The sequence below is a fragment of the Phoxinus phoxinus genome (genome assembly GCF_949152265.1).
Source record: "Phoxinus phoxinus genome assembly, chromosome: 10".
Taxonomy (NCBI): Eukaryota; Metazoa; Chordata; class Actinopteri; order Cypriniformes; family Leuciscidae; genus Phoxinus; species Phoxinus phoxinus.
This window is the reverse complement of record NC_136885.1, coordinates 14,137,460-14,149,733: the sequence shown is the minus strand read 5'-3', so window position 1 is coordinate 14,149,733 and position 12,274 is coordinate 14,137,460. Positions and strand designations below refer to the sequence as shown.

Here is a 12,274-nt window from a genome sequence, read left to right as displayed (position 1 = left end):
GGGCACAAATGCATTTACTATTTAAACAACGTGGTCCAGAACGTGAAAATGAAACTAGCAAAAAACACTTGCGTCACGCCTGGTGTATGAAGACCATAGGCTGGCATTATGCAAATGTGTTACCGTGTTACGTATGCAGGAATTCCTGACGACTCGTTTAAGTGGTTCAGAGTCAGTTCTTTCTTTTGGAAGACAACAACTTATTTATCGTGCACTTTCGACTTTACATCTTAGAACGTTTAGAGCGTTTACATTCACAGACAGCTTACAGTATATTACACACTGCATGAAAAATAATATTCGAAAAAGCATAATGGGGCATTTTAAAGAGAGTACACGTTCATGACTAAGAACGTGAGTATGCGCATCAGCATGTCACTTAAGTGCACATTTAAAAAGTGCACTTTGTAATGTCAAATTAAATGTTTTATTTTAAAGTATGTTCATGATATTCTAATAAACTTTTGTAATGTTTTAAAGAAGTACACTTATATGATATGCAGATATGTTGACTAACATACTAAACACATGTAAAGTACTTTTTATAATTTTGTAGTGCGATTCGATATAAACTAGTGTGATTCGATATTACTTTATTATTTAAATTATGTAGACAACCATTTCAAAGAGAAAATAACTAATTATGAAATTACATATAAAAATTTACTACTGGGTCAAAAACACTCTAAAGCGTATATTAATTATATATTTAAAATATTATTTATGTAATGATTACTCTTTTTAAAAGTATGCTAAAGTGTTCTTTTTCACAAGGGTTGATCAGCTGGCTTGTTCCACTGTCATATCTCCCTTGAAGGTTGTGATTGCTCTTTGATTTGAAATGTTGTGTAAGAGCATTTGGTTTTATTAGTCTCACTCTGTGGTTCTTAATGCATGTTTGGGTTTTGTCCTTGGCTATAGAGATGTCTCTTTGAAAGTTGTCCTTGATGTAGTGAATTGCTGAGAGTGTGTTTGGGCAGTGCAGCTCTTGCCTTGAGGAAGAGACAGAGTTTGCTGAAGAGGGAGAATGGAGACCCACATTTTTGTCCCGTCTGTCAGGGCTCTAAATAATAGAGAGAATATCTCTCCTCTCTAAATTCCCACCTGATTGCTAACAGGTGTTTATGCACATAAATTTGTTATTACCATCATTCTAATGTTGATTTATCCAGAGAATTGTGAATGAGTAACCTTGTTCCTGCAGTTAATATTTAGCATAATAAATGTTTTAAACAATCTCCATATAAGGACTTTGTATAGTCATTCTTCACTTAAACACTTTTTTTATATATTGTAATATATTACACACTACAGTTCAAATGTTTTGGATCTGTAAGATTTTTTAATGAACCTCTATTTCACTGTGGTTTAAATGTAATTTATTCCTGTGATGGCAAAGCTGAATTTTTGTGGAAAATGTGATTTTTTTTTAAACAATATCACTTTTGATCAATTTAATGCATCTGTGCCAAATAAAAGTACTGGTATTGATTTCTTTATAAAAAAAAAACTACTTTATACTTTTGAATGGTAGTGTCATGGTTTGTGTTGGTTCTGAATTTTATCCTAAATTCAAGATTTTCTGGATGAAGACGGTTTTACACTGCTTTTTATTCACAAATATTTCTAATTTGTGAAATCAAGAAATGACAGTCCTTGCATGCAGGAGCTCTAAATCTATAAATAAGCTGAATACTGGAATGATTTGTTTGATTTTTTTTTTTCTGTGTTCCTAAAGAAGAGGAGAATAATCATAAGCTGGCAGCAACTCCATTTTTCTAGGCCCGCTGCCTTCATGTCCTAATAAAACATTTTCTACCAATTTATTATGCATTTATCATACAAATAAGGACAGTGCGATACGACCACATTCTTATATACCTGTGTGATTGTTTTTTTGCCACTAAAACGATATAGTTATTGACAAATAATATAGAAATGTAATTGAAAAATGGTTTATATATTAATTTATTTATATAATAGGAGATGCTTATTTCGGCAACACTTTATTTTACATTGTCCCTGTTACATGTAGTTACTATAGTAATAACTATAAATTATGCATAATTACATCCAAATAACCATAAGCCACCCCTAATCTAACCTTAAAGGTGTCCTTGTTTCAGTGTAACTATACACTCACTGAGTAATATTAATTAACTACATGTACTTACTATTGTCAAAGTTCAAAGAGTCCAAAGACGAAGATCAAAAGTTCTAATCCAAAGGTATTTAATAAAAGAATAAACTGAAAATATCCAACATAGCACACAGCAATAGCCGGCAATGTCCTGAGGAAACAGAAACTTAAGTATACAATGATGATGAATTAAAAGACTAACAGGATGATCCAATGAAATTTCATGGTAACTGATTAGAGTGGGGAAAGGGAACAAAGACAACAGGAAATAATGAAAAGCAAACTAAAAGTCCATGAAAATGAAACTAAACGAACAAAGGACTGCATATGTGTGACAACTATAGGGTTAAATAAAGTGTTACCCCTATTTCATATTAATGTGTCAAGTAGCTTCTGTAATGCAAGTGGCTGTAAGGAAGTGCTAGACGAAGAAAATAATTTTGCTAACACAGTCTTTAATAATACTATTTAGAAGATACAGGAAAATACAAGCGAAATAATAACACGACCACGTAACTAGAAACGAGAACCGACAAGGGACAAAACATAGCAGTATAAGTACTAGGCGAACAGAATGACAGACAGGTGCAGATAATGTAACCAAAGGAACAAACGAGGACATAATCAAGTCAAGTAACCTTTATTTATGTAGCACTTTATACAATACATATTTTTACAGGGCTTAATACAGAAGCAGCTTTACAGTGATAACAGGAGAATGAGTCAATGATGCAAACAGATTTCATTTTGGCTGTACAACAGCCTTTACAGAAAATAGTATCATTGTTCAGATGAAGTCAGTTCAGTGTTGATTCAGTTAAAGATCATTATTAAATTAGTTAATTTCATCTATAAAGCCTTTTTGCAAAAACATTATGTCATCGTCCAGCTCAGGTCAGTTCTTATACAATAGTGTCAGTGCAGTCAAATCAATAATATTTTTAATATAAATTGTCCCCAACTAAGCAAACCAGAGGCGACAGTGGCAAGGGACCTAAACTCTATCAGGTGACAGAATGAAAAAAAAAAAGACTTTGGGAGAAACCAGGCTCAGTCGGGGGTCCAGTTCTCCTCTGGCCAACGAAAAAACACGGTGTGGTTATGATTCAGGCTGCATCACAAGTCAGAATTCAGATTGTGGATCGGTAGCATTCAAATATTTCATCCAGTTCCTTTTGCTTGAAGATCGGATTCATCACTCCAGTATGGAGACGAAGCTGATCATAGGTCTGTGCAGAGGACTTTTCTGGTTCTTATGGTCTTTGCTAAGGATCTGTGGCTGTCGTGTCAACCTTCATTGGGTATTGTCATGTTTACAGGATCTCTGCTGACATTCAGGGCTGCATTGTGGTCAGGTGCAGGTCCACCATCTGATTCGGATACAACAACGATGCAACAATTACATCATGTGCGTTCCCGGTTCCAGACTGACCTAATGTATTCAGCCTAACGATCCTTTAACGAATTTGAATTATAGAAATGTGATAATGTGTTATGTGTATGCCAGGTTAAAGAGATGTGTTTTTAGTCTAGATTTAAACTGACAGAGTGTGTCTGCTCCGAACTGTTCCATAGGGAGCTAAATAGGAAAAAGACCTGCAGTTGATTTTGATATTCTAGGTATTATCAACTGGCCAGAATTTTGAGATTGCAATAGACGTGAAGGATTATTATATGTTAAGAGCTAACTCGAGTACTTAGGAGATAAACCATTTAGTGCTTTGCATACATTTTAAAATCTTGCTAATTACTTACAATGTTTAATAGGTAGCCAGTTGCAGTGTTGACAGAACCGGGCTAATTTGGTCATACTGGTCTAGCTGCTGCAGTTTGGGCCAGCTGGAGTTTGTTTATTAAGCGTGCAAGGCAGACACACAGTAGAGCATTACAATAATCTATCCTTGAGGTCATGAACTCATTAATTAACTTTTTTGTATTTGTCATTGCTAAGGTATTGTCATATTTCATAGGGTATTGTCATATTTACAGGATTTCTGCTGACATTCAGGGCTGCATTGTGGTCATGCGAAGGTGCAGGTCCACCATCTGATTCGGATACAACAGCGATGCAACAATTACATTACATATGTCGTCATTTAGATATTTTTTTAAGATGGAAAATTTCATTTTTAAAGATGCTAGAAATGTGGCTTTTAAATGAAAGATTGGTATCAAAGAGCACACCCAGGTTCCTAACTGACGACGAAGACTTGACAGAGCCATCAAGTGTTAGACAGTATTCTAGGTTATTACGTGTGGAGGTTTTTGTTCCAATAATTATAGTGTACGTTTTTTTCAGAATTAAGTAGTAGGAGTACTAGTACAATTTTTATATCAACTATGCATTCCGTTCATTTTGTGAATTGGTATATATTTCATCAGATTGCGAAGAAATATAGAGCTGAGAATCATCAGTGTAACAGTGAAAAGCTTCCTTATGATATCTCCCAAAGGGTAGCACGTACAGGGTAAAAAACAACGGTCCTAGTACTGAGCCTTGCGTTACTCTATATATACAGTATACTGAACTCGTGATCAATATGACACCCTTTTTATTTACTGCTACAAATTGATACCAGTCATATAAGTATGAACCATGCCAATGCAATTCCACTAATGCCAATGTAATTTTCAAGTCTATTCAAAAGAATGTTGTGGTCGATAGTATCAAATAAAACACTAAGATCCAGTAACACTAATAGAGAGATACAACCAAGATCGGATGATAAGTGCAAATGAGATCAGTCTCAGTACTATGATACGATCTAAATCCTGACTGGAAATCCTCACAGATACAATTTCTTTCTTAAAAGGAACATAGTTGTGAGGAGGATACTGCCTTTTGTAGTATTTTTTGACTAGAAATGAATGAAACCAAAAACAGAGCTAAGGTAACGGTAACTAAGGGAAACAAAACTAAGAACAAAACAAAGAATATCAAAATAAGAGTAAAAGACTGTGACAGCATTACTTGTTGACTCTATTTTCACACTGCATGTTTTTTCATCATTCTCATGTGTAAATAATGTTAAGCAGTCCTGCCTTATGATAGGCGTCCAATTATATTTACTGCAGTATAAATGGTATCTCTACCAGTTGACACATTTATAGTCACATGCTTTATTTAATTGCATTTTTTCATAGGCAGTATTTTGTATTTTGATAACACATATTTTTAAGATTGCTCATATAATTTATACTTACAGTTTATTACTGTTTTTCATTGTACAGTGTAAAAACGTATTTAATTGAATTGTACAGGACAACTGGGAGATCGTCGAGGGCTTGCGTGGTGGTCTTTCTAATGTTCAGGAGCCAGAGAAGCAGTCCGGCTACATGCTGAAGAAGAGAAAATGGCCCATGAAAGGTTGGCACAAGGTATGTGTGGGAAATTGTCATGCCTCTACCAATGTTTTATTCAAAATATTTGGAAGTCATGGAATAATTGGATGAATTAGTGTAACTGCAGATATTTCCAAAATTACATTTCAAAGCAGCTGAGTGGATTTGTGCTAACCTGTCTGACCACATTGTGCTCACACTGAAGGACTCTGGGGTGGCTGATGATTAAAGAACTTGATGAATGATCTTCCTGTGCATCATTTTGTTCAATTTTAGCACACAATAACACATATTTTTTTAATGCTCAAATACTTTCTCCTATGGCATTTAATGTGCAGATGCAACCCTTATTTGCCTTGAAAATACCCATATTCCCCTTCAACCAAAAAGAGTGTATACAAGAATAGACAGAAAAGAGGCATAGTGATATACAGCCTCTCATTCATCAAGAGTTTTTTAGCGTCGCCTGAACGGACATTCATCATTTACCAAATAAATCTGACCCAAGTTTCTCCTCTGTCCTCTCCTCTTTGTGCTTCTTTTTTCACAGAGATTCTTCTACTTGGACAAGGGCATTTTGAAGTACGCCAAATGCGAAGCTGATGTGAGTCTAAAAGGCCTCACATATATAAATACTGTATATACACACACTCACTTAGTCCATTGAACTAAAGCACTCCGGACTTTTAGTGGTCACCGCAAGTTTTTACAGAGCTCCAGCCATCTTCAGAGGTCTTCATCCTCCATCTTTCCGTCAATACATGTTTCCTGCTGAAATAAAGCCTCTAGCTGTGGGAATGTAAAATCAAGGTTAATTTCCCCAGGGTTTGATAGCATCATCTAGAGCCGATAGTTTACAAATGTCTTAATTTCATAACAGAAACTGTTATGCTACCCCTGTGCTGCGACTGGCTTCCCTCACACCAATCTACCCTTTTAAGCAGCATTATGAAGTGGACGTGTGGCCAGGGTATTCAATTATAACGAAAATACATAATTAACCTGCCGTATATCTTTCAGATTTATCTGGGGCTTTTTTAGCCTCTAAATCAAGGCCACTAGTTGAATGTGCTTGTGAGAATGCATTATTGACAAGGTTATGCATTAGCAAAAATAGCCAAAGCCCTCTTGTATTTTACGTCTCCTTTTTACAAAAAATCACTGTTTTGAATGCACAATATGTTGCTTAAACAGGGCTGGGAACCAAGAACATGTTCTTAAGAAATAAAAAATATATGAATATTGTAAACAAAACATTTAGTCTAATTACAGAATTAATGACTCTTATGCACAGGTTATTTTTTTTGTGAATCACACTCAGGGTAGTTACTGACTGATTGTTTACATGTCAGTATGTAGTTAAAAATACACATTATAAATTTTGTCAGTACTATTTTATAATAATTAATTAATAAAATATGTTAAGACAAATTTGTTTTTGTTTTTGTAAATGTGTTGTTAAAGGCCTTTTGTTGGATTGCATTTGTGAAAAGTCTTTTGCAATAATTGTATTCAAGTAATTCACTTTCAAATTTAAGTATTAATATAATTTATTCAAAGTATTATTTCATTATTTGGCACCTGAACCGCGTTACTTTTTCCCAATATTTATTCCTTATAAATACTAAGTTTTGTTAATGGAACTGTTTGGGAACCAAATCCTTAAATTCTTCACAATTTTCATCTCTACTTTCATGTCATTAGTAAGATGGGATTACTTGGGCTACCTCACTCTATCTGTTGTATTTTTGGTGTAAAGTACGCATAATGTAAAGGACACATTTTTTAAATGTGTACAAGTAAAGTACACATTAAAGTACATAGTGTAAAGTACACATAAAAATACACATAATGTGTATTTTTTACACAGTGCTGAAGAGCCTCTCCCTATGGAGGATCCCTTTACCACTCTACAGATAAAGCGTTGTGGGAAAATTCGGTTCGCGTACCTACCCCGAAGTGATAAAATAAAATAAAATTCTGTATCAAAATTTATAGGCAAGACAAGTATTTTGTTAAGGCATGGTTTGTAGGGAATTACAAACCTGCGCACATATATTCAAATGCGCATAACTATAGAATTAATTCTTGATGCACACGTGAGCGCCATCAGCGTTTATCACAGGTTCGCACAGAATGGTGTCGTCTTAGCGGTCTCTAATTTAATAACTAATGATCGTTGCGACGGAAGTGAATCAATCAAAACTAACTTTAGCTGGAAAATATCTTTATTCAAGAACTGCTATAAAGCCAAAACAATCTCTGTTACCTTAAATTATACGTTTATCACTGTAAAGCTGCTTTGAAACAATCTACATTGTTAAAAGCACTTTATAAATGAAGATGACTTGACTTGACTTAAAGGATGCAGTAGATTTGATTATTTATGGAAAAGCAAAACCAAGAATTCACTGAACATATATTCAAACCAAGAGCAACATATTTGCTCAGTATTAATTTGAGTGTGTTGCAACTGAGTAACATAATGTTGTATTGATATATGAGGTAGCGTTGATATTTATAGGTCAAACCTTCTGCCTGTGCTGTGTGCAGGTGGAAAAAGGCAAGCTCCACGGCTGCATTGATGTGGGACTGTCCGTCATGGCCATTAAGAAGAAAGCCAAGTGCATTGATCTGGATGCAGAAGAAAACATTTATCACTTAAAGGTATCACAACAATTATAGTATTAGACTGACCTCAAAATGCTCTGCGGTCATAGGAAGAGCATTAGTGGAGAATGTAATTTTGCTGCAGTTTTACTGGAACATGTTACATTGTGGTGGTACAGTAGATTTGCTTTAGCCCCATATTAAAGTTGCACTGGGACATTTTGCCTTTAAAGTTTTCTGGCTATATGAGAAAGAGTTTTGATGTCCCGTCCAAAACTGAATTTAGAATGCCTTTTCTAGTATAGATCAATTTAAATTAAATGTCAATTGAGATGCAAACAGAATGCAGAATTGTATAATTACACTTAATTACAATTAATTACAATTACACATCGGGTATTTCTAGAAATAGCAGATCATATTAATAAAATGTATATAATATATATTAATATAATATACTAATAATAAAATGACAGTGATAACATTGTGTACATATTTCAATAATTGTATTATATTAGTATATATATATTTATATTTATTTTCAATAACTTTTAATTTTATGAAAAACAGTGAAATATAACATTTCCCAGAATGTTAATATATTATAGAATTACATTTTGATGTCAATATACAATTTCTTAATATAAAGTTATAAATAATAAGAAAATAAAAAAATATTTATTTTTGTTCGCAAACTTGACTAATGAAATCCCCATGTTTAATTTCTTTAAATTGCAGTTTTTTTTTTTATTCTGAAATTTGTCCAAGCATGTCTTCACTAATATACTTTTTCAAAGGTTGTATAGGCTGGCTCATCATGTTAAAAGCTTTTAAAAAATCAATACAATCCCAAAACATATTAACAGTGTAATATTAGAAAGCTTTACAAACCTCAACAGAGAGATTGATTTTTAAAATGAAATTCTGCTCCCATGTAGTGGATCCTCTTTTAGAGAGAATCATTTATGGGGGGGAAAGGGTTTTGTCAGCTTCCGTTTGATTTTCTCCAGTTTGAACTCTTGATCTCATGAATAGGAAGCAAGTCCTTCCAATACAAAGTCATGAGGTCAACAGCAGCACAGCATCAGGAAAAACAGCTTCTGAATCCTGATTGAGTAGGTTAACTGTCGTCTCCTTGTGCTTGCAGATCAAGTCCCAGGAGCTGTTTGATGAATGGGTCTCTAAGCTCCGTCACCACAGGCTTTACAGGCAGAATGAGATTGCAATGTTCCCTCATGAGAAAACGCTCTTCCACCCTCATTACCCCCTCACCTCCTCCCCCACGACACCCGACAGTCAGTCCATCAGAAAGGTAACGCCATGGGACGTGTTGAGGGATTAGATGGAAAGATAAATGTCAGATGAAATGACAATGACTGTGCTAGAGCTTTAACTTTGAGAGGACGTTAAAGGTCTATTGTACTTTAATGCCTACAGCAGTTGTCAACTTTTAGAAACTAACTCAATTTATTTTGTCCACTAACAATATCCACCAGGGTGGATTTTGTTTTTTTTGAAGGTAATGAAAATTCCCACCATATTTCCACCACATCTCAAATGATGTATTGTGTTCATTCTGTGATGACTGTGGAAATGGCATTTTTCAACTTTTTAGCATAAATTGTATTTTGTCTTGCTCACACTAACTTCAAAGCTAGTTTTATTCCCGAATACACATAATTAAAGCTGCACATACACACTTTGGTCGCTCTAACGACATCTATCGCATGGTACTTGCAGAACAGCTTTTACATCGGTTACATGCTCTACTGCACGGATGAAGCTGATGCTTTGAGGAATTCCCATGGTTACCAGTGATTACCATATCAGAGTGGCTCTTTCATTAGACAGTACACCAAGATCTACTGACAGTAAGAAGAATTTGCAGATAAAGTGCAGATATGCTAAAAGTACCAAATCCAACCCGGCAGTTAAAATTTTAAAGCATTATTTGAAGGCTTTCAAGTTAAACACAGATGTTATGTACTCAGTCAATAATGGAATTCCAATCATATCTAATCAAAATACACATTTAAATAATATTGTTATAATTTTTGCATAATTTGTCAATCACAGATTGATTGGAAATGGTACACAATTCAAATATTCTATTCACAAATTCTATTTGCAATTGTTCGGTGTGGTGGAAATGATGTCACAGCTGTGGGACAGTTGTAGTTTTTAAAATAAATATTGAAATGGCAATATTGCCATTCTTTGGTTTATTGCAATATCATAATATTATCCATTAAAATAGAAAATGTAAAAAATGTAACCTTCATACAACAAAAAGGGGGGGGGGAATATTTATTTGTTTGTGATATGATTTGACAACTTTAAACAGCCAAAATGTTATTAAGCTAATATTGTTTCTTTCTCTTTCTCTCTCTTATAATTAATTTTCTTATAATAATTTTCCGTCTTCTTTTCTGTCTCTATCGTCTCCCCATCATTTTCTTTTCATGCTTCTCTCTCTCTCTCTCTCTAGCGTGCTTCTCTTGCAAAGCAGTCCTCTCTTCACTCGCCTGTATCTTTTACCAGCCAGGCCAAGGTGACCGCCTGGCTCCAGTCTTCTGATGACATGGACAGGTGCACCAAAGGTACACACATACACACCAATTTGTAAATCCATATCACACTGAAGATGCTGTGTCTGCAGCTTTTTACACACACACTCTCTCTCTCTCTCTCTCTCTCTCTCTCTCTCTCTCTCTCTCTCTCTCTCTCTCTCTCTCTCTCTCTCTCTCTCTCTCTCTCTCAGAACTCTCGGTATGTGAGGCTCAGCTCCTGGAACTGAATCACTTGTTGAGAAGTATGGAGGTGTTACACCGCACTTACTCCGCCCCAGCCATCAACGCTCTGCAGGTTACATGTCATTCACACAAAAAATATAATACTTTTTTTTTATTAGAATTTTGTCAACATATTTACACAAGCTATATATCAGAATTTGTTTTTGGTTAGATTAAGTGTTTTACATATCCAGAAATGTATGGATGTTTTTAAGTTGAATTAGTATTATTTTACATTTTTAAAGTGCCCCTATTATGCTTTTTTATATTGTCATGGTGTGGTGCAGGCTGAAGGCGGCAAAGATCAAAGTGTGAATGTGAAAGATCTGCAAAGTTCCAAAGATCAAAGTGCGCGATAAATGGAGTTAATGGTGTCTCCCAAAAGAAAGAACTGATTCTGAAGTCTGAGTCTTCAGTAATTCCAGTTTTACTTCCTGCATAAACCTATTTGTAGGTTTGTAACAAATTTGCATAATGCCAGCCGATGGTTTTCATTGGTTGCCCACGAGCAACGTCTACTTTGCCCCGCCCTCAAACGCTGTAGTTGTAGCTGAGTCCTGAAAGAGTTTGGTTCATGTTGTCGGCATGTCGAGAAGTCGCTGTTTTCTGCGCTGTCAAAGCAAATCCACTTTGCATGCATTTCCAAAGGATACGGTCTTGGGCTGAAATTGATACGGTAAAACCATCGCCATCGTTCCCATTCATATCACTGTGTATATTCAAGCCTCCAGAGCTGAAATTCAGATAATGGGAGTTTTGTGTCTGACGCACTGTAAGCAGTAGACCAATCACAACAGACTGGGCCATCTGACCAATCAGAGCAGAGAAGGCTCTTTAGAGAGACTGGATCCTTGATCGAACCGTTTCAGACGCCGTAAGAAAAGAGGTGATGCTGCAATGTGAGAAATTATAGTGTTTTTTGACCTTGGATGCATGTAAACCTATTGTAGGAGACCTTCAAAACAAAATCAACAGCCTTTAAAATAGCTTAATAGAGGCACTTAAAGTATTACTTGGACAACTTTTCAAAATGTTTAGAATGTATAGAAAAAACTTCTTTAAAATTGCTACCATCCAAAAAGGCCAATCTTAGTCCCTCGGGCAGTGGTCCAGCTGTGCCTGTGAATGCTGTTAATGTTCTGTTCGACAGCCCAACTGACAAACAGTCATTCGGTTGATAGCACAAGTTCAGAAGGATAGCCATGATGAGATTTGCAGTAATAAATTTAATTATTCCACATAACCGCCATAACAGATGAGACATTATTCAGAAAGCTGTCCTTTTCATCTTCCAAATGGGCCACCTTATATTTATTACATTATCTGTTTACTTTAGCTGCTGCAAAATGTAAATGTTGTCCCTGGACATTTCTATAATTAAAGCTCCAGT

The 12,274-nt window shown here is 35.2% G+C and overlaps 1 protein-coding gene across 2 annotated transcripts in view; it reads left to right on the top strand.

Moving 5' to 3' along the window:
* The window catches only part of osbpl3b (oxysterol binding protein-like 3b), a 70,509-nt gene that overhangs the window by 32,576 nt on the left and 25,659 nt on the right, over nucleotides 1–12,274 (top strand). For both annotated transcript variants that reach the window (XM_079626420.1, XM_079626419.1), the window contains exons 3-8: nucleotides 5,402–5,518; nucleotides 6,033–6,086; nucleotides 8,036–8,149; nucleotides 9,240–9,404; nucleotides 10,581–10,692; nucleotides 10,854–10,957. In XM_079626420.1, coding sequence (XP_079482546.1) covers nucleotides 5,402–5,518; nucleotides 6,033–6,086; nucleotides 8,036–8,149; nucleotides 9,240–9,404; nucleotides 10,581–10,692; nucleotides 10,854–10,957 — 666 coding nt within the window. The remainder of the gene's footprint in view (nucleotides 1–5,401; nucleotides 5,519–6,032; nucleotides 6,087–8,035; nucleotides 8,150–9,239; nucleotides 9,405–10,580; nucleotides 10,693–10,853; nucleotides 10,958–12,274) is intronic.